This window comes from Bos grunniens, chromosome 20 (assembly GCF_055505025.1).
Source record: "Bos grunniens cultivar Pamir isolate PY7600 chromosome 20, Bosgru_T2T1.0, whole genome shotgun sequence".
In the NCBI taxonomy this organism is placed as follows: Eukaryota; Metazoa; Chordata; class Mammalia; order Artiodactyla; family Bovidae; genus Bos; species Bos grunniens.
Genome location: NC_141184.1, coordinates 42,693,001 through 42,716,902, shown reverse-complemented (window position 1 = coordinate 42,716,902; position 23,902 = coordinate 42,693,001). Strand labels below are relative to the sequence as shown.

At 36.2% G+C, this 23,902-nt stretch overlaps 1 protein-coding gene across 1 annotated transcript in view; it reads left to right on the top strand.

Annotated features, from left to right (window-relative positions):
* The window catches only part of HCN1 (hyperpolarization activated cyclic nucleotide gated potassium channel 1), a 447,958-nt gene that overhangs the window by 35,633 nt on the left and 388,423 nt on the right, over positions 1-23,902 (top strand). The window contains exon 2 of the mRNA XM_086362551.1: positions 19,680-20,103. Coding sequence (XP_086218677.1) covers positions 19,680-20,103 — 424 coding nt within the window. The remainder of the gene's footprint in view (positions 1-19,679; positions 20,104-23,902) is intronic.

Below are 23,902 nucleotides of genomic sequence, written 5' to 3'. Positions count from 1 at the left end.
ACACTTACTGTGCAAACAACATTAAAACTTTGGAAATATTTAGATGATGAATATGCACATTTTCAAGATTTTTCTGATACCATAGCCACTGAAGTGTCTGTAGTGTCACATGTAAGAAATTATGAAATTTCAGACCAAGTATTTTATGCACAGTTTTTAATAATTTGTAAAGTCAGGCTTCTGCAGTTTGAGTGCAGGTTTTTCAGTGAAGACAGTGATTCTTCTTACCTCTTCTATGTGGGCAGAGAATAGTATTAATAAGCAAAACTACATCCATTCATTTTGATGCCATCTACATCCTAATTGTCCATTCTAAAGGAGATCAGTCCTGGGTGTTCATTGGAAGGACTGATGCTAAAGCGGAAACTCCAATACTTTGGCCACCTCATGTGAAGAGTTGACTCATTGGAAAAGACTCTGATGCTGAGAGGGATTGGGGGCAGGAGGAGAAGGGGATGACAGAGGATGAGATGGCTGGATGGCACCACTGACTCAATGCACATGAGTTTGAGTGAACTCCGGGAGTTGGTGATAGACAGGGAGGCCTGGCGTGCTGAGATTTCATGGGGTCGCGAAGAGTTGGACACGACTGAGCGACTGAACTGGACTGAACTGAACATCCTAATTGACAAGACTTGCCTGCTAATTCATAAATTTACTCATTCCTCAATACAACAAATATATTTAATCACTTATTCTTCCAAGGATAAGTCAAATTCTGAAGTTACAGTCTCTGTATTTACTTCCTTTGGCCTTTCCTAATTCATTTCTTTTTCCATCTGAAATGTTCTCTTTAGCCCTGACATAGTCTTCACCTATCAAATCCCTGAGTCAGCTAAATGTCACTTCTCTGCAGCTTCTTCCAGTCCCCTGAACTAACTACTTTCTCTTTCTCCTGAATTTCCAGAGTGGCTTTGTTTATATTCTGTTTATTGTCATCCAAATTGATCATGTTGTATCTTGTTTATTAGTGACTTTCATTCATCTTATACTTGTCATGATTCCTTGCAAAGTATAAGACATCACAATTTTTATTGAATTGAAATAAAATTTCGTTGAAGTCAAAATATTCCACTACTAATACTAAATTTAGAGAATTATTCCAAGATAGCATTTCACACTGATCATTGTGATTATTACTACATGATTACTTGACTTTTTTGGCTTATATTATTGAAATCTAGCCTAATTACAGACTTATGTAAATATGTATTTATTCCTAAAACTGAATCATATAAAATATTCAGTTTTCAGTTTAGAAAAACTTTCCTGTCACAATGGTGCAAGTAAGTGGCAGAGAAATATATTAGTTGTAAAGATTTGTAAAGAGATGTAAGAACTGAAGTTAGCTGCCTGTGGTTAGTCACTCCATCATTCTTGGAAAGATGTCTCTTTGTACTCTCCATGCCAAACACTGCTTCCTCCCAGAGATTCCATCGTAGCCTCATTTCCTGGTTCATATTCTTATTGCCCAAGGAGGGACTTGGCTCATGACCATCACTTTAGCTGTTTCCTCCTTCCTGTCAAAATGTCCTCTGTAAAGACTCATATTCTCCCATGGTTGCTGTTTCAAATCCACATAAAGATTCTTAAAGTTTTTTCCCCAGCTCTAACACCCCTTCTGAATTCTAGAATATTACAGTTCCCTGTCTTCTGTCATGTAAATATTAACCATACTCAACTCATTATCTCTAAAACTGATCTTATAATCTTTCCCACCTCTACTCTCCAAGTTTTCAGGTTGTCATTTTCTAGTTTCTCTGGCATAAGATGCATAGGTTTCTCTGGCATATTTGACTCCTTTAACTTCCTTCTCCACAAATCCAGGCATATTTTATTTTTCTCTCACAAGGATTGTTTACTCTGTCTTTTTTTCTTAATTTATTTTTCATTGAAATATGGCTGATTTACAATGTTGTGTTAATTTCTCCTGTATAGCAAAGTGACTCAGTTTATACACATACCTACATCCTTTTATATTCTTTTCCATTATGGTTATCCCAGGATATTGAATATAGTTCCCTATCCTATACAATAGGACCTTATTGTTTATCCATTCTATGAAATTGAAAGTGAAAGTCACTCATTCCTGTCTGACTCTTTACTTGTCCATGGATTGCAGGAGTACTGGTCCACATTGCAGGTGGATTCTTTACCAGCTGAGCCACAAATACTGGAGTGGGTAGCCTGTCCCTTCTGCAGTGGATCTTCCCGACCCAGGAATCCAACTGGGGTCTCCTGCATCACCGGCAGATTCTTTACCAACTGAGCTATCATAATAGTTTTTGTCTACCAACCCCAATCTCCCAGTCTTTCTTTCTTCCACCCCACTACTCTTTCTTTTCTTCTCTCCCTTTCCCACTTAGTTTTCATATTAAATTTCTTAAAGATGGCTTCAATTCTCTCAGTTTCTTGCTCTGATACACAGATAGGTCCTAAAAATTCTTAGATTTGAGAAGATGTTGGTGCCCATCTAGGTTTACTTTCTATAGGGGAGAAAATAGAGACCCATCAGTTCAGTTCAGTTCAGTCGCTCAGTCGTGTCTGACTTTGCAACCCTATGAATTGTGGCACACCAGGCCTCCCTGTCCATCACCAACTCCTGGAGTTCACTCAACCTCACATCCATCGAGTCGGTGATGCCATCCAGCCATCTCATCCTCTGTCGTCCCCTTCTCCTCCTGCCCCCAATCCCTCCCAGCATCAGAGTCTTTTCCAATGAGTCAACTCTTCACATGAGGTGGCCAAAGTACTGGAGTTTCAGCTTTAGCATCATTCCTTCCAAAGGACACCCAGAACTGATCTCCTTTAGAATGGACTGGTTGGATCTCCTTGCAGTCCAAGGGACTCTCAAGAGTCTTCTCCAACACCACAGTTCAAAAACATCAGTTCTTTGGTGCTCAGCCTTCTTAACAGTCCAACTCTCACATCCATACATGACCACAGGAAAAACCATAGCCTTGACTAGATGGACCTTTGTTGGCAAAGTAATGTCTCTGCTTTTGAATATGCTATCTAGCTTGGTCATAACTTTCCTTCCAAGGAGTAAGTGTCTTCTAATTTCATGGCTGCAATCACCATCTGCAGTGATTTTGGAGCCCCCAAAAATAAAGTCTGACACTGTTTCCACATCTACTTCCCATGAAGTGATGGGACCAGATGCCATGATCTTTGTTTTCTGAATGTTGAGCTTTAAGGCAACTTTTTCACTCTCCTCTTTCACTTTCTTCAAGAGGCTTTTTAGTTCCTCTTCACTTTCTGCCATAAGGGAGGTGTCATCTGCATATCTGAGGTTATTGATATTTCTCCTGGCAATCTTGATTCCAGCTTGTGCTTCTTCCAGCCCAGCGTTTTTCATGATGTATTTTGCATAAAAGTTAAATAAGCAGAGTGACAATATACAGCCTTGACATACTCCTTTTCCTATTTGGAACCAGTCTGTTGTTCCATGTCCCCCATAGTGAGGGGATTTTTCTCAAGATTATAAGGGTGAGAATATATCAGATATCAGAATTTCAGCATTTCTGCATCCAATCTAGTCTTCTTTCTGATTGTATTATTATAGGCTTATTCTTAAGTAGTTTTTTTTTCCTTAGCACCAATAAATTTTTCTTGATCAATAATAAAAATACCACTGACAAAATAACAAACTACTATTTTTGGCTTAAAGACATAACTGTTATTTTTCTATACATTTATTTTAAAAGAAAGAGCAGTTAGGTTGCAAAATATTAAAGCAAAAAAACGAACATTATGCTTATTAAATAAGACTTCTGTTTCTCAATAGAATGCTTACCTGTCTGCTAGTATCCATAAAGGTAGGAATTTAAGAAATGGATATTTAAGCCCAATTTATGACTCTACTATCTAGGGTGCATTTTCAGTAGGACATATTTGGGATGGAGCCAGAGAGAAATACATAATTTTCCATTTGTGTCTATCTGTTTTGATAATTCTAACTATTTTTCAGTAAGTTATTCCTATGCTATAAGGAAAATTGTGCTATGGCTATGGCATAAACGATACTGTTTTTCAGTTTTCCAAAAAATTCCTAGAAAAATAACCATAAGTTGGGGCATTTTAAGTACTAGTACAGTATCAAACATGCTGAAAAAAATATTAGACTGGTGTCCTCAACAAATTTACACTATATTAAATTGTAAAACACATATAGAAAAAAAAATGTCCAATATCAACATGAAACTTTTTACAGGTTATCAACCTGAACATTCTCTGAATGTTCTGAATTATATTTGTAGCTGGATGAAATTCTAGGAACTAACACTAGTAAGAGGAATCACCATTACAGTACTACTTTGTTACCTTTCAAATTGGCTGTCAAACTACTAGGACACTGTAGGAGTTTGTCAGACGATAGCTATTTCCCTATTGCTATGAAACAACTTAGTATTCACAAAGTAATTTCACAATAATCATTTTCATTGTATTTACTCCACAGTTCTGTGGGACATACATAAAATGTTTTACTAGTTCTACATTTACAGATGAGAAATCTGAAACAAAATGGTATGTGTCTTAACCAAGATCACATGGCTAGTTTGGAGGCATCTGAAGCTTGAAGCCAGATTTTCTGGTAACTACCACAAGATTCTTTGAGTCTTACATCATGACTTTTTGGAAAACCCAATAGTTTTTAATGTGAAAGGGTTTGTCATTCTAAAATGACACACATTTTAAAAATTCTTTTAAAATCTGACCTATAGTTTCTACTCAAAGGAGAAAGAGTATAAGACAAATTTATACCATTTGTCTTATACTATAGTATAAGAAGCAAAGAGTTTTCCCTTGGGTGTTTGTTTTACCACAAGCAATGTGAGAATGGCAAGTTTCCACTCACTAGAAACCATCATAGAGCTCTGGATGGGTTGAAGACCAAACAATCCTTGGGTTCTGATCTCAAGACAAGCCACTTGGAAGCCTCGGGGGCCCAAGGTGTTTGAAAAATATTCTTCCAAGCACAACACACTTTCTTGTTTTGCCCTCTGTGACCGATTTCTTGGAAGCTGTTGGGGTTTGTGAGACCAGCCACTATGAGTTCCATGGCTCCTCCTCTATGCTCTCACTCTACTGTTTAAACTAAGTCCTTCTTCACTTTAAAAAATGTGTGGCATCTGTTCACATTTCTTCAGTTTTAATCTAGTCCAGCTTTATGTATTCAGCTTTTTAAGTCTTTCCTCACAAGGAAGGTTTTCATTTCTTTAATTTTCTTTTCCCCTTATTCTCTTTTGGATATCTTCTAGCTTGTCCATGTTTTCCTGATATTAAGAATGAAATATTCAAGGAACAGATACTTGTAGACTGAAATTCCGATACTGTGCCTTTATTTCTTAAAGCCCTGAGTATTCATGCATCATTTATTCAGTAGATGTTTAGAGAAATCACTGTAATTGCAGGCATTGAATTAGACAATGGGCACCCATGGAAAGGAGAAACAGATGTGGTTCCTGACCATGGTACATCCATTGTAGTTGGAGAAATAGACCTTAAAAAATGGTCCCTATACACATAAAAAATACAAAGCATTTTTTTCTGTGTGAAAGAAAAGCAAAGGTACTTAAGGATTGTATGCCTGGGGCACCTGGCCATGCCTGGAGGTAATTTCTTTATTCAGTCCATGAATGCTTCTCTAGGGCTTACTGCCTGCACTGCACTGTTGCAGATTTTCTTTAAATGTATTAGAAGAATACATGATCCTTACCTTCCAAAAAAATATCAAGAGATGGCTTGTGAGAGTTTATGCCCACTCATATAAATGATTTTTGCAATCTTGTATGATGTGTGAATAAGTCTCTTTGGGATATATTATTATTTTTTATTGACCCATAATTAATTAAAAACAGTGTGCTGGCTAAGGAAATAGTTTTACTTCAAATTCCTCTTAAATCCCTTTCCCACACTGAAAACTTGCCCCCCCCACTTCCAATCTGTAAAGATATTTTGGAGATGCTATTGCTTGCTCTTAGATTAGGGTTAATACATTCAGCATACTAAAAAGCAGAGACATTACTTTGCCAACAAAGCTCTGTTGAGTCAAGGCTATGGTTTTTCCAGTGGTCATGTATGGATGTGAGAGTTGGACTATAAAGAAAGCTGAGAGCAGAAGACTGATGCTTTTGAACTGTGGTGTTGAAGAAGACTCTTGAGAGTCCCTTGGACTGCAGGGAGATCCAACCAGTCCATCCTAAAGGAGATCAGTTCTGCGTGTTCATTGGAAGGACTGCTGTTGAAGCTGAAACTCCAATAGTTTGGCCACCTGATGTGAAGAGTTGACTTATTTGAAAAGAGCCTGATGCTGGGAAAGATTGAAGGTGGGAGAAGAAGGGGATGACAGAGGATGAGATGGTTGGATGGCATCACTGACTTGATGGACATGAGTTTGGGTAAACTCTGGGAGTTGGTGATGGACAGGGAGGCCTGGTGTGCTGCAGTCCATGGGGTTGCAAAAAGTCAGACACGACTAAGTGACTGAACTGAACTGAAATGAAGGTTCATGTGCCATACAAGTAGAAGAAAAAGAAGAGAGACTGGATTAGAGAATTTAGGACTGGGCTGGAGGAATTGCTGGTCCATTTGAGGATGGAAAAGATTAAGAAGAGAAATAAGGTGCTGAAGTGTATTCCAAACACTTGCAGGGAGGAACTAGGCAGAAGAAATCAAGAAAAGGAAGCACGGAGGATTAGTAATTAGATTAGCTTGTCTAAAGCTCCGTGATCAGGTTGAGGATTAGTGAAAGAAAAGGTCAGACACAGGTAGAAATGTAAATTAAGACATTTATACAAATTTTAAACTGCCAACAGTTTTGGCATGATTTAATTCTCATAAAACTATTCTATAGGTTAATATTTTCTTTTCATCTTTATATTGTCATATAGACCATATGGTTTTGCAATAAAGACTTTGAATTAGTAATCACAAAACACAACAAAATAATTATTCCTAGAATTGCTATCTTTGATACATATATAAGATCAGTTCTTGGATTTTCACTTTTTATTTTTCAGTTATCTCTCTGACACCAAGACAAGTCTGAGATTTTATTTCTTTACAAGTTTCTTGTTTTGTATTTGCTTTTTAGCTGTTGAAGAAACTAAACACCCAACCTATCACTTCTACCTGAAGGTGGAAGCCATGTCTTTTAAAGTGAACTGAAATGTGCAAAATGTACACATCACAAAATCTTCTTGCAGAATTTAGTAAATTTTGAATAAGTGTAACATTTTCCTTCAAGTCACTGGGCTACAGGAAAAGCATACCTGTATGTTCAACATGTTAATGGTATTCAGTTATCTGCCGAGCAACCTCCTATTGCTTCTTTTTGAAGGAAAAAAAAAAGGTTTGGTAAGTACCATTGAATGAAGAAGGGTGAGGTGAATGGAGAAAGGCCAAACATTTCTAGGTACAACTATGCAGAAAAGTACATATGTGAGTTGTTGGTGGGGACTGAAGTGGATTGGGGTGTATTTCATTCGATTCCTTTGTTAGGTGACTGCAATTTCTCATTAACCTGGTAATTCTGCTTAATATTTGTCCCAGTGTTTGTGTGAGTTGCCCAGACTATTAAAGAAATTTGGTCTTCAATTCTTAAGTATCCCACAACAAATGCTACTCTGCCCACACACCCTGATTACTTGTTACAGCCCTGGCAGCATATGCTCCTGGTAGAAGCATTTTCTTCCTCAACACATCACTCCTTCTGCTCCTCAGATAACATGCAGCTGGAAGTGGGTGAAAATCTCAATGCAATTCAAGTAGGAAATAACATCTTTTAGTATCATTGTTTTAGGGAAAAATGTCAACTAAATGGAAGTATTACTCCTATTTATCCACATAGAACCTAGAATCTGTGGAAATCAATCTTTACCTTCAGAAGTTGACTGTTAAATAAATGGATATTATTTTTAAAAGTATTTTGAGGAAAAAAATATGGTATTATAAAATTTATAACTATAAACAGAACTTAGCATTTTTTAATTGAGCTTTGATTTGATCACATTCTTGGCTATCCTTGATCATGATCTTTCATTTTAACTGGGAAGCCAAGTTTTAAAATTTATGAAAACACTTGGTACTGCCTTGGAGCTAAAGCATTAACTAAGGGATTAAATACATCACCAGGCCTTTTAACTTTTCCATGGCATTTATTCCCTTTATCTCCCTTTTTGGTAACTATTTCTCTTGGCATTCCTATGGCAAATCCGGCAACTGCCTAGTGTCAGCCTAGAGACTAACGGTTTTGTTGCTCAATAAATGTTTGAGGTATAGTGCAGATGTCACCACCCTTATGGCCGAAAGTGAAGAAGAAATAAAGAGCCTCATGATGAAAGTGAAAGAGGAGAGTGAAAAAGTTGGCTTAAAACTCAACATTCAGAAAACTAAGATCATGGCATCTGGTCCCATCACTTCATGGCAAATAGATGGGGAGACAATGGCTGACTTTATTTTTCTGGGCTCCAAAATCACTGCAGATGGTGATTGCAGCCATGAAATTAAAAGATGCTTACTCCTTGGAGGGAAAGTTATGACCAACCTAGATAGCATATTCAAAAGCAGAGACATTACTTTGCCAACAAAGGTCTGTCTAGTCAAGGCTATGGTTTTTCCAGTGGTCACATATGGATATGAGAGTTGGACTCTAAAGAAAGCTGAGCACCGAAGAATAGATGCTTTTGAACTGTGGTGTTGGAGAAGACTCTTGAGAGTCCCTTGGACTGCAAGGAGATCCAACCAGTCCATCCTAAAGGAGATCAGTCCTGGGTGTTCATTGGAAGGACTGATGTTGAAGCTGAAACTCCAATTCTTTGGCCATCTGATGCGAAGAGCTGAGTCATTTGAAAAGAGCCTGATGCTGGGAAAGATTGAAGGCAGGAGGAGAAGGGGATGACAGAGGATTAGATAGTTGGATGGCATCACCGACTCAATGGACATGAGTTTGGGTGGGCTCTGGGAGTTGGTAATGGACAGGGAGGCCTGGTGTGCTGCAGTTCAAGGGGTTGCAAAGAGTCGGATATGACTGAGTGGCTGAACTGAACTGAACTGAACTGTCTAGGCCAGACAAGTTTTTGCAGTTGTGTAGGGAAGGTATAAACTAACTGACTCTGTGAACCCTGCCCACCTCTCCTTCCCCCAAGGAAGACTTGATCATTCTCTCCTTTGTGTGCCTTAGTAAGGCTTTTTCTAAGTCTGTTTTAGAAACACTATTGATTGTCTTTCCTAGTCCTTATTTTCTTGAGGACTGTGGTTGTGCCTAATTCTCTTTGTATGCATAAGGACAAGCTCAGGAAGCAGAATGTATGTGTTCATAAATTAATGTTTGTGCCATGAGTAAAAGGCAACCTCAGGAAGTCCTCAGCAAATGCTGTTTTTGAGTTTCTTTAATAATTGTTTCTTTAAACAGATGAACAATGATTTTTCTCTTTTGAAAACCCATAGTACTTGCAGTGTACTATTTATGACCAGGTCTTAAATTCTCTTCTAGTCTTATTTAATAAGTACAAGTTTTCCTTTTTCCATTAAATTGGAAGTTCTTAAGTATAGAATTTGTATGTCATTTATGTTTCCATTTCTCAGACTGTATCTTCCTGCTATGTGGAAGATATTTTTTGGAATTAGTATAATGTATTTGGAGAAAATATTTGCTTGGTACTAAATTTGACTCTAGTTTTCTAAGTGTTTTTTACCTATAGAGCCTCTGAACTGACTTTGCTTTATACACTCGTGAGGTATCTTTGTAGGCCAAGGTGAAAAGAGTTTGAAACAGGTAATCCCAAAGCTCTTTTATTTGATGTGTGCTACTGGGCATAGGGACAGATGACCTGTCATGTTGATTCCCTGGGGATGTAGCTAAGCTCTCAATGGCTTCTGCATTGAAAGGCACAAAAACCAAAGCCCATATCCAGAGCACCACAGTCTGCTCCCTGTTAGGGCTTACACTTGTGAAAGCAATTTTGTTATCATTTCACATGGTGACTGATAAGGACAGGTGAATGTGTGGCTATATTGTGAGACAGGATTTTTTTTTTTTAATGCCACTTAAAATCCTTGAATCATTTATTCAGGCTTTGAATATTGTAGAAGGAGTGTAAACATGGGAATTGGTCTTGGGTTCAAGGCTGTTTTCTCATTTCCTGCTACAAGAATTTAAGAAAGATCTTTCGCTGGATGAGATTGTTTCCTCTTGTTAAATTTAGATTACACTGCCCATGTCTCTGGCTGTTTTGAGTATCAAAGTAAATTTTGTAATCAAAATTGTTTACGAAATGCCTGTTATCTAATGAATATTACTTACACGTCAGTGCCTTGATGTTCTTTCTTTTTCAAAATTCAATGAGGTATTCTTATATGTAAAAATGAGGATCATCTGCACATTCCAACACATCCGTAAAGTGGAGACATTTTGCAGCATTCCAGACACAATAATGTGCTTGGATATTCATTCTGAACCTTAAATCACATCCTCAAACTGGAGCAATAATGCAAAAAATCTACATGGCATCAGCAGGTTAGAGTGAACAAAGAAGATGAAGGCTTACCAAGATCTACTGAGCAATGAGAAACATGGGGGAATTGACTTGCATTATCAGCAATGAGAGAGACGGATGACCTGAAAATAAGCAGTGTGATGAGAAGATTATGTTAGCAATGAGGGAAGAATTATTTTGGAGTGGAAACTCCAAATCTGAATACACCTTAAGTTAGCCATGCATTTAGACAGGGAGAAATCAGTCACCTTCCTTCTTTTCAAAATTTCAGATTGGTCAGATGAAAGTGTATCATCAAATATAAAGCCCTTCACAACTGATAGTCGTTTAACTGAGCTTCAAAATAAAGTTGCATTCATTGTCTATGTCATGGGACCATCCATCAGACTAAAGACCTAATGGCCTTTAGTCTGTCCCTGGAGACAGTTAAAGAACAGACTCAACTTAGTGAATCTTATACTGGAATTAATGGTACTAGAATACATTTTGGTTGACATGACTCCTGACAATATTTTTGCTTTCCTTAAAGAATTAAATGCTGAGAGTCAAAGAGAGTAAAATTTTTAAAAATCACTTGATTAAAAAATACTAAGAAGCTAAGAAATAGTTTTAAATTAGACTTTTTAAGGGACTCTAAAAAAGAGTAGGAGCTATTTTATACATTTTATACTCACCTTTTATACATTTAGGATTTTTGTTTTTATGTAATATCTATATGTCATCATAAAGACAATACCACAGCATAGGATTACTTAATTCTCAGGGAGTTCTTCATTCTGAAACTTCTGATGAAAGCTATAGACTTATAGAAATGTATTTCATATGGGAAATTTAAGGATAAGCAGATGTTTTGGTTCAGAGGAATAAAAGTTGTAGCCTTCATTTGAAGTAAATTTGAATAACATGAAAGTATCCTTGAATTACATCTTTTATTCCTGTTTTTTAAAAGCAAGAAAATATGTGTAAAAATATGACATACCACTCAAGAAGAAGTAAAAAATAAATACATAGCTATTAATTTCCAAACCATACAAAAGAACAAGTGATCATGTGTATTTTAATTAAAATCTTACAATATTGTAATAAACACTCTAAGATAAATTTGATTTATTTGGAATTTGATCATTGGGAAATCTGAAACATATTTGCTAAGCAATTTAAGAGTAAAGAAAACTGGCATAGAGTTGGGCTTGGAATAAGCACGAAAGCAGTATTTTCAGACATCTTTTTTTAAATGGTCTTTATCAAATTATTGCTGACATCTCATTATGGTGTGGTATTGAGTATTCACTCGTCGGTGCCCTCAAATGCTGGAATTCACAGAGAACTTGAGATAGGGGTTTGGGGAAGGAAGAAGACAAAATTCCAGCTCATCTGGGAATGGAATAAAAGAAGGTAATCTGAAGAAACTGGTATTTAAGCTGACCATTAACGAGGAGGTAGGGTGTGGGTTTTGGGAAAAGAAAATCCCAGATACTTGTTTGGCAATGGCAAAGACAGAGTCTGAAAAACAGTTTTTTTCTTAAGTTTATTTAATTGTTTATTTAATAATTGCTTTACAATGTTGTACTGGTTTCTACTGTACAATAACGTTAACCAGCTCTAAGTATACATAGCAGCTTCCCACTGGCTATCTGTTTTACACGTGGGATCGTATAGATACATGTCAGTGCTACTCTCAGCCTATCCTACCCTCTAGTTCTCCCACTGTGAATTTAGTTGAGGATCATCTGTGTACAAAAAGATAAGCTTCCAGACACAGGATTGGTGCATACTCTAGAGGATTTTGAATGATTACATTTCATTTTGCAAGCAATAGGAAAAGTCTGGTAGATATAAATAGGAAGTAATTTCCTGGGGCAGGTAGAAACAGAAAAATTAGTAAGCAGAATAATGATATAATATAAACTTCATAGAGAATGATGGCATTGGAACAAAGTGAAAAGCTGAATATGAAAACTACTGTATTAGAAGGAATGTAAGTCTGGGCAAATGACCAAAAGCCAGAATTGGGATTACAGAGGGATCAAGGATAATTTAAAAATTTTCTGCTTAGTGGCTGGCTAACAGAAAAAAAAAAAGAAGCTATGCCACAATAAGCAGACATAATATCAGGAGAATTATTTTAAGGCTGTAAGGTTCATTGGTTTGTATTTCAGTCTTTGAGATGGCTGTTCCACTGGGATACTCAGAGGCCACTAATTATGCAGGATGTAATTAGAAATGCATCAGTTTATCTCAGAGGTTAAGGCCAGTGATAACCATTCACATTACCATATCAGGTGAGCATGTGTGGCTGATGAGACCAATGAGAGAGTGAATAGAGGGATGAAATATGGGCTGAGCTTGTCTTATAGAATGCCCACTTTAATGGTGGAAAAAGGAATGTCAGGTAAAGCTTGAGGAAAGTTAATTTCTGCTAATATATAAAAATGAGTGAAGAATTATGAAAATGCTAAGTCATAGAAACTGAAGGTTTGGGGGAGGAGTGAACAGAATTTTAAAATGCCACAAATGAGAGTATATGGACCAATATAAGGCTATTATTGAAGAGTTTACTCTGGCTTAGAGGGTAAAACATCTGCCTGCAATGCAGGAGACCTGGGTTCGATCCCTGGGTCAGGAAGATCCCCTGGAGAAGGAAATGGCAACCCACTCCAGTATTCTTGCCTGGAAAATCCCATGGACAGAGGAGCCTGGTAGGCTATAGTCCATGGGGCCGCAAAGAGTCGGACATGACTGAGCGACTTCACTTTAACTTCACTTTAAGGCTATTATGGAAGAAAATTAACACACAAAGGAAAAAACTGCAGTTTCAGAGGAAGGGGGAAGCAGAACAAACATGTTTACTTTTTCCTGGCCTGGGACAAATCCAATACCTTCTTAGGGATTAAATTTCTGTCCCTTTAGCTCATTTTAATAAATAAGATTAGCTAAAACATAATGTACCTCCCACCATACTCAAGTTCTTATTGGCTAAATTGCTGTTTACTGGAAAGCATTTGTCTTCAAATATGGTTTAAATTAATTTTATCCATAAGTTAAGCTAAACTTTCCTACAAATTGGGATATTTACTGTACTGAGAAAGCTAGTGTATTTTCACTTCAAATACCTATATTTGTCTGTGTTTTCTGATACCTTCATTCCCCACCCCCTTTAGACATGAATTTGTCCCTGTGAAACAACAAGGCATTAGACCCCATAATAGGGTTGACTTGGAAAACTTGTTTGCAAGGCTTAGGATAGGCATGTGTCCTACAAAATATTAACCCCAGTGTGAATATTCTGTGTGTAAGTAATGAGATTTGTAAGGTGACAAAGAATGTCCAGGAACCTGTCAGATCAAAGCTCAGGTATTGGCTGCTAAGACTTGGTGGGGTGAATTGCCACTGATAATACTAGGAAGGGGACATAGCATTTAAGAGAAGACATCATGTTATTCAAGAGATATATGCCCAATAATCAGGCTGTTAATTGGACTTTTGAAAATTGAATCAGTTTTAAATAAAATTTGAAATGTAATTGCAAAGACTATGTGTTTTATAAAAAAGTAAATCCATCTGGACCTTTGTTTATTTATATGTTTAGGTTGATAAACCTCATAAGTTGGTTTACAAGTGTATGCCTAATTTATGTTTGACATCTAAAGATATAATTGTTAGGAGTGACTTTTAAGTGTGAGTAGGGGGACTAGTTTATCGTATCAACTGACTTCAACCATAGGTAAAAGAGATGTTGCTCAGTTGCTAAGTCATATCTGACTCCTTGCAACCGCATGGACTGCAGCATGCCAGGCTTCCCTGTCCTTCACTATCTCCTGGAGTTGTTCAAATTCATGTTCATTGAGTTGGTGATGTCTTCTAACCATCTCATTCTCTGTCACCCCCTTCTCCTCCTGCCCTCAATCTTTCCCAGCATCAGGGATCAGGAAAATAACCAGCATCAGAGTCCTTTTCAATGAAAAAGATGCGGCTCTTCACATCAGGTTGTCAAAGTATTGAAGCTTCAGCTTCAACATCAGTCCTTCCAATGAATATTCAGGGTTGATTTCCTTTAGGATTGACTACTTTGATTTCTTTGCTGTCCAAGGGACTCTCAAACGTTTTCTCCAGCACCTCAATTCAAAAGCAGCAATTCTTTGACACTCAGCCAAAGAATCATGGTCCAACTCTCATGTCCGTACAAGACTACTGGAAAAACCATATAGCTATGTGTACATCTGGTACCATTTGCAGGGTTTAACCAGAAGTTTTTTTCCTAAATGCTTACAGGGGGAAATTGATTAACATAAAAATAATTTGTCTATGAATATCATTTATTAGTAATTAAAGTGATCATAGCTTTTAGTGATATATTAATTATTATTGAAATACTATTTTTAGTTTGTGAATTTTATCTACTTTTAGTGTAAGGCAAAAATGATTACCTAGGTTTTTATTATATTGTAATTGTCAAGATTTGGTTTTCTGGTGAGTGTTGGATTTATAGAGAAAGTTAATTTTCTATATCACAAGTTCTATAGACTTTGCATACATGATTTTATGCAGTCCTCCTGGCAGAGAAACTCTGAGAATAGGAGAAAACTGAAGGTCACAACAGTTAAATACCCTGCCCCAAACCATACAGCTAATGCTGCTGCTGCTAAGTCACATCAGTCGTGTCTGACTCTGTGCGACCCCATAGACGGCAGCCCACCAGGCTCCGCCATCCCTGGGATTCTCCAGGCAAGAACACTGGAGTGGGTTGCCATTTCCTTCTCCAATGCATGAAAGTGAGAAGTGAAAATGAAGTCGCTGAGTCGTGTCCATCTCTTTGTGACGCCATGGACTGTAGCCTACCAGGCTCCTCTGTCCATGTCCATGGGATTTCCCAGGCAAGAGTACTGGAGTGGGTTGCCATTGCCTTCTCCGACAACTAACGCTACTAGGATTTGAACCCTAGACTACCTTCAAAGTCTAATCATTATCTTTGACAACTACTGTCTCTAAGAGGAGGATGAATAAGAGAAGGTTTTATAACATTCAAAACAAGATGTCAAATCCAAAACTGTTTGCTTGCAGGTTGTCTGACCTAAGAATATATTTTTAATCTCTTAGTTTTCTGTTTATTTTAATGTGTCCTATATTATAAAAGTCTTCAATACATAAAATCTAGAGTTATATAATCTTTTATATATCTTTATAGTAAAAATGTTAGTTGCCCAATCATGTCCAGCTCTTTGTGACCCCATGGACTGTAGCCTGCCAGCTCCTCTGTCCATGGAATTATCCAGGCAAGAACACTGGAGTGTGTTGCTGTTCCCTTCTCCAAGGGATCTTCCTGACCTAGGGATCAAGCCCCTGTCTCTTATGTTGTCTGAATTGGCAAGTGGGTTTTTTTTACCACTAGTGTCACCTGAGAAGCCCAAAAGGTATATTAGGAAAGTATTTACTACATTAATGGCCTTTAACTTATTAAAAAAGGATTTCTTTAAATATCTTCATGAAGTGTATGTTTCTACTTAAAATTTAATTAATATATCTTCTTAGCATTTGCTGTCCTGGATACTGTCTGCATTAGTGCAGAAGTTAAACAGAAGACAAAATAGTTTTTTTTTAACTTTTTATTTCATATCAGGGACTAGCCAGTTAACAGTGTTTTGTTAGTTTCATATGAACAGCAAAGGGACTGAGCCATACATATATATACATGTAAGGATAGGATAGTTTTGAACTTCAAATAATTAGTAACAAGAGCAAAAATGAAATAAGAAACATACTGAAAATAAATGTTCTGGGGGTTGTAAAGAAGAAAAAAAAAAAGCCTAAAAATTAATTGCCAGAACGGGACTTGAAGGACAGGTAGAATGCTGATAGGAAAAGGAACTCGTAGAATGGAAGTGACCATATCTCATACATATGTACCTAGGTATGATGATAGCGATTAAAAGTAAGTACTATCTTGCTTGAGTCATAAGGTACTTACCATAAAATGTTAAAGAAGAGATAAGAAGGGAGGAGGAAGCTATATTAGGGAGTGCCTTGGTGTTTTTACTTAAATGAGAGGGTCCATGTTGGTTTTTCACCTGTATGTTACATGTTAGATGGTTGCTCTGGAACTTGTGGGTTGAATTGATTGGATAACATAGACAGGAGACTTTTTGAGATATTCTAAGCAAGAGCTAGCTTTGCCTGAAGTCGAGACACAACAGTGGGTATGCAAAAAGGGGGTAGGTAGGAAAGACAATTCTGTAATAAAATGTACAAGACATAGAAATTGAGTTAAGGGGAAAAGAAACTTTCAGAGCAAAGAGTTAAGAAGAGAAACTCATGGCCAGAGAGGTGTGAGTCTCATGAGGTCAGTTTTCAGGAACATCTTCATTGCTGTTTTTTAAAGCAACTTCTAGAGTGAGTGATAACTATATTTTCCTTGCTAGCTAAGGAATGAATCCATGTTAACCAAAGAAGTGTTATATTATGCCAAGTCTACAGAATTGTGTTTATGACTGCAAAATAGGGTCAATGACACTTTAAAAGGAAATTATAAGGTTTAATTGAGCATCATATTGATATTGAGATATCTAATGGCTTCAGTCCTTACTAAGCACCACTAATAAAAAGCCATGGTGTGGTAAACATTATTGCTATAAAAAAGAGTGGATGACACTTTATCCTTTTCATTTCTGTTGACTAAGAAGGGTAGAATATGATTTTCCCTTAAAAAAAAAAAGCAGAAATATAAGCATGTTTTTAAAAATGAGTATTTTTCAAAAGGCTCCTGACTCCTCTCCCAAAATTGGATTTCTTTTGGTAAGCAAGGAAAGGTAAATGAATACTAAGTATAACTCCAGCATTGTGTGCCACAGCTTGTTATATGCTAGCATCTGTGATTTGCATGTAGTACTTAAAAAAACAACAACATTTGGTTCTATAATAATCTTTATTTCACAGATAAGAAAATTTAGGGTTAGATAATTTAAGTAACTTCTCTCTGAATTAAACAGTTGGTGAGAATTTCTGGTTGAAGACAGCTGCAGTGGGAATGGTAAAGGGCAAATGGATGAATTCAACTTACATTTACATGTTAGAACCAAATAGCCTTGGTAATTGATTGAATAATGAAATTGAGTAGATTTTTGGCCAGGGGTTACCTAGGCTGGTTCCAGCTATCTAGGATGGTTCCAAATGAGGTATAACATTGTACCATTTTCTGGCATAGGAAACATCTGAGGGATATTTGTGGGAGGGAAGGTGATGAGATTGAGCTTGGGTGTGTTGTCTGACATGAGTATGAGATATGCAAGGGGATAGATTTAATTAGACTGTTGATTATTAGGATTAGGAGGCTTAGAAGACAGGAATGGACGGGAAATAGTCATTTTGTAGTCATCAGTTATGAATTAATCATGAAAGACATGGATGAGTGTATAATATTGCCCAAAGAGCATGTGTAGAATAGAAGATAAAAGGGCTATGTGTGACACCCAAGGGAACAGCAGCCTTTCAGGGAAAAGCAGAGTGGAGCCCTGAGAAGAGATGATAAGGGTCCAGTGAAGTGAAAATCCTCAGGGCACACATGATTGCATTTTAGAGTTCAGTGGTGTCACTTTTTTGTGAAACGTCTGTTACAGTATTGCGTGTTATCTACATCTCTCCTCTGTCCTTAGTGTATTAAATGGCGTATTTTGCATTTCCATTAGGAAAGGAAATAAAAAAAAGAGAGAAAGGATTTCGTTGTAATTACCAGTGCATGAGATATGATTGACATTTTGTATTTGTGTACTTGTCCATAAATCTATAGGTAAGTTTTGACAGAAAAACTGGTGAAATCTTCAAAATGAGAAACATTAATCTTTTATATAATTCCGAGGTGAGAGTAGAAACAAGGGCAGAGTGAGACTATTATAGTTCTTTCTTGTACTACTACTTTTAACCGAAGAGTCACTCATAATTAGGAATGATAATAACTTTGAAAGGTTCATGCAAATGTATGCCTTAAAAAAATGTAGCCCAAATAGTCTAAGTAGGAGAACTAATATAAAATAAAAATGTCTTGATTAACAGAAATGTCTGTCATGAAAATTTATACAATTTTTGTAAAAAATAACTGCTCAGAGACTACATCTTCAACCAGAATGCAGTAGCCCATGTTTCTGTAGACTGTTTTATGACCATAGAGTTGTATTAGTTGATTTGGTTCTTTACTTTTACAAGTCTATACTGTAACAAGTGTGGTCTATTACCTAGCCTAACTACAGTGTCAATAGACTTTAAAGAAATCAAATGAAAGCAATATTAAAATAATCTTTGATGAATTTGTCATATACTGATAAATCTTAACTCTATGTTAGTACAATATTAACCTGGAATAAACTTCCTAATTTTAATATAAGGTGGGATAAGAATGTTTCAAAAGGTAGCTAATAATCACAGCTATGTTGAGAATGAAATCAGAAATTTTAAACAAATAATTGTTTGGAAAAATAGTGGCAATCTATTTAAAGTAGCTGTTCAATTAAGCAGTGTTAAAAGTGCAGATTTTAAGTAGATTCTGATTTTAAACCTAGTGTCTGTTCAAATATTTTTAGCCTCAGAACAAAATTAATAATGTTTTCTCTTTTCAAATTAAGAAAAATAGAGCATAAATATTTGGAGTGCTATGAAGCTGTGGCAGTTCTAGAATTTGTGATTGACCTAATCTGTAGTTATAAATTTGCAGTACCATAGTTTTTATGTGCCCTATTTATTACTGTTTATTCTAATCTATGATTGAAGATTTTATATATAAAATACTTCAAAGTACCTCCAAAGAGTCTTCTTTAAAGTAGTTCTTTATAATATAGATCTCCCTGTTTTCATCCATATTGAAACTATAAAGGGAGTTTATTTTTACTTCTTTATGGGATAAATGGGGGTATGGGTCTTCATGAACTTATTTGTATAACTTCATCTCAAATAATTGTTAGAATTCTGTAGTCACACTGCCTTGCTTTAGGAATATATTTATTTTACTTAGATTTAACTTTATGGCCATTGAAAGAGCTATCTTATTTACCAAATGAGCAATTTGTTCATTTATTTAACTTTGTGCTTGTGCTCAGTCATGTCTGACTCTGTAATAATTTTTATGGTGGTGGTGGGGGAGGAGGAGGACTGATTATTGTCTACGTCTTAAAATATGATTTCTTTTATTTATTGTAGGTTTTATTGGGATTTAATAATGCTTATAATGATGGTTGGAAATCTGGTCATCATACCAGTTGGAATCACATTCTTTACAGAACAGACAACAACACCATGGATTATTTTCAATGTGGCTTCAGATACAGTTTTCCTTTTGGACTTGATCATGAATTTCAGGACTGGGACTGTCAATGAAGACAGTTCTGAAATCATCCTGGACCCTAAAGTGATCAAGATGAATTATTTAAAAAGCTGGTTTGTGGTTGACTTCATCTCATCAATCCCAGTGGATTATATCTTTCTCATTGTAGAAAAAGGAATGGATTCGGAAGTTTACAAGACAGCCAGGGCACTTCGCATTGTGAGGTTTACAAAAATTCTCAGTCTCTTGCGTTTATTACGACTTTCAAGGTTAATTAGATACATACATCAGTGGGAAGAGGTAAGACATATCTTTTCCTTTATATAAAGTTTCTATATCATGAGATTTTAAACTACAGTGGTTTTAAAATGAACAGCTGTGCTATGTATAATGAGTTTTATGAAGTTCAAAAAGAAAAATTTCATTTTTTTTCTTTTTGGTACATAGTGATACATTTGCAACTTTAAAAGATATGGTTGAAAATTGAATTTGAGTAAAGTGAAGAAGTTAGCGATTGTAAGGCAATTGTCTTATGCCACTTCAGTCTTTTCAAAAGCAAATCTACTTTAATCAGCAAATATTTATCTTAACCAGTGCAACTGCTCCTTCACCATGGGAGATTGTTTTTATATACCACGTAATATTAATTTGTTTTATCTAACACATCAAGTGCCATCTTTGACAAAATTGTAGGGTCCGATTGCTAGTTTGTATCATTAGTTCTGTGAAATAATGTGGAATATGTTTCCTGATATTGAAACTTCAGAGAATCATGCTTGAAGAAAAAAGATTCTTTTGTGTATTTCCAACTTGTATATATAAAGACATTTTAGTGGAATAATTTTACTCTTTGTTATTCTTTGTGTTATGGTTATTTATTGTAGATTCTCCCTACTAGATCATTTCATAATACTGAAAAGCAGCATATCCTGAAGGGAAATTATTACATAGAAAACACAAATAATACAGTGAATAAAAACAGTGAATCTGGCCAATGTTCTGCTGAATAGGGCATCCATTGTTCTTAGGCAGTGGGTGGGACTTGAAAGGGCTTAGAAACTGGGTGGGACCTGAAAGGGCTTTGGAAAAGGGAGTTTCTAAACATGTGAGTCAAATGTCCCATCACCAAGCAAAGGAGGGTAAGTCCCTAATTTCACAGTCTGCATATTAGTTTTTTGATTTTCTTTTCCTTCTAAACACACCTTAAAAATTAATTATAACCTGAACTTTATTGTCTGCATAAAAATAAGGGTCAAAAAGGCCTCCAGAGTGACTAAACCTGCACTAAAGAAAGCAGCACACTGACTAGGCATTAATCACCACTTTACTAGCTACAGAAATGCTTTTCAGGATGAACTATATGTTGGAATTTAGGTTTAACAAGTCATAAAGTGAAACTTCTGTGAACATTAGCTCTGCTTTCTGTGGGACTCTGGCAGCGTTTTGTGTGTGCTTGTTGATGGCATTTTGGTTCCTAGGATTTCAGGAAATGACATGCAGCAATAAAAGCCAGTATAAGACACTGCTAAAAGGCATAAAAATGGATCATTCTTAAAATATGGATACGAATTACATTTAAAATCAGATGAAGATCATTTGAGAAACTGGATTCATCTTGTAATGTATCTCTATGTAGCACATTCTATCTAACATGTAATAAATGTTTGGTTCTCAAACATTATTATGCTAATGTTAATATCAAAGCAAGGTAATTATTGATAAAATAGCTAATATTTATTGATGGCTTATTATATGTCAAGTAATATATTTGATTCTTTACATGGATTAGTTCATCCAAGCTTCCTAACTTGCCCAGATTCACAGAGTAGTAGACAGAACTGGGATTCTGGCCTTGGCAATCTGACTCCAGATCCCAAGTTCTTAATCACAAAACTATACAGCTTCTCACTATAACATATATTCTTTTAGTGATAAATGATTTAATATTATACCATTTTATATGTACAATAAAATACGTGGAAAACTTTTCTTAACTGAGCTTTGTGGTCCAAGCAATGTATGATTTGAATATTTGCCTCTTAAAACATGGTCATAAAATTATTTTAATGAGTAGCCTGTGAGAAGAAAAGTCACTGATATAAATACCCAGACAATTAAAAATACAGTGGACAATGTGACTATTTTCAGTGTCTTGTAGTTTGAACCCAATTACCCTAGAGAATGGCAGAAGGATGAACAGATGGCATTCTATCAGATAAAATGGCAGGCTACGTAGTCATAGAAGAGCACGCTCCTGGACACTGTTGTCCTCTGGTTCCTGGCAGCGGTCAGAGGCACTTAGGTGTGTGTAACTCGATGGTGTTCTACAGATGCCATGATAGAATTCAAGAGCATTGGCTCACTGCCATCATCACTGTAAAATGAAATTTAATATGCCATTACAGACATTTGGTAACCAAACCCATTCAGGCTCGAGTTGTGAGTTGGCATAATCTTACTTATAAATAAATGACATTGATAGTAAATGAACCATAAGCTCACTTCATGAAGAATGTTTTCTTGATTATATGATAGCCCCATATAATGTCACATATATCATGGATATTTAATATCTGTTTGTAATGCTGTTAGAGGAAAAAAACAGTAGTAATTAACCCCAAATTTATTATGGATTTATTATTTCATGATTGCATTACCTGCATGATTGAAACCAAAGTCACCAAAAAACGTAAATGGTTCCAAATTAGTATATCTCTACCTAAGTTTTATAAATGCCACCAGGATGTGTTTACAAGTAGAAACACAACAAGTAATCAGGTTTCTCTCTGAGCATTTGGAATAAGAGTACAGAGGAAGATGTGGGTTCACCCACATGTCTTTGAGTTCTGAGCGTTTTAATACCAAGCTGGCTCATGCTAAATTCAGCAAATTTGGGGAAGTAATGTGTGAAGTCTGGAAGCTGCCACAGTTCTAAATGAATCATTCCCAAGGAAAGCGGCTGCCTTCTATAGGAAACTGCTTCCATCTTCAATGAAATTTTTTCGCCCCCTGGTCTGAATTAGTTCAACTGAAAAGCAACAAGAAGTGCCAAAGCCAGATAAATTCAAGAAATATTGTGAATGAAATAGAGAAATGTCAAATTTTAGCCCTTATGTTACTAGCCTGCTAAACTTAAACATGGTGGCTAATACTGAAGGAAAGAGCTGATTTGGCCAACAAATTTATGAAACATGGTGTTAGGCGGCGTGGGGAGTTGACTTCCAGAAGCAATGATAAGATCAATAGCGTTAGGATGCAAAATTAAAGCTCTCTGACACTGTACTGAAACTTTATATGTATGGCCATGTGAGGTGAAGATCTGGGGTGATTGTTTAGATAAATCAGATCAGAAAATTCCTTTTCCTATAATCTCCCGAAAATGGAATCTCTCTCAGTTTTGTATTTTGACTTAAAAAAAGCATCCCTTTAATTCAGCATTGTTGTTAGTGTTGTGAAGTCAGTGACCCAGTCCAGAGTGCTGGTTTGCAACCTATCACAGAAAGATCTCATTCTCTGTGATCCTCCTAAAAGAGACATATGGTGAGGAAATCCTCAGAAATTAAATGGAATGTTATTAACAATTTTGACATTCACCAGCCACTGAAGAGATTAAGGGTAGATTAAGAGTTTAGTAAATAGGAGATTATTTGGTTAGTAAAGGTGAAGAGTTCTAGGAACCTTGAATGTTACAGCTGCTGATCCCTGTTGTTTTATCAAAGGCAGATGATCCTTGAAATGATTAGATATTTTGGAAACAATAATTGAAAAGAAATATTAGTCTGCAATGGTTATCTGTTTGTAGGATTCAATGTCATAGAAAGTACAAATTCTTCATGGGCAGTATAATACAGGCATGGTAAACACATGAAACTCCTGTAATAACTATGGCTTTGGAATACATACCTATAATATTTTATTTTTTATTCCTCATTTACTATCCTCTCAACCATTTGGGTGTAGATTTTAGACCTATCACAAGCAACATGCCTATTTTGAGGCAAGAAAGAGGGCTGTGGTTCTGATTTTCATGTATATCTATAGACATTTCAGATGAATAATGTGTCTGGAATATTGCAATGCTCTTATAGCAATCAGTATT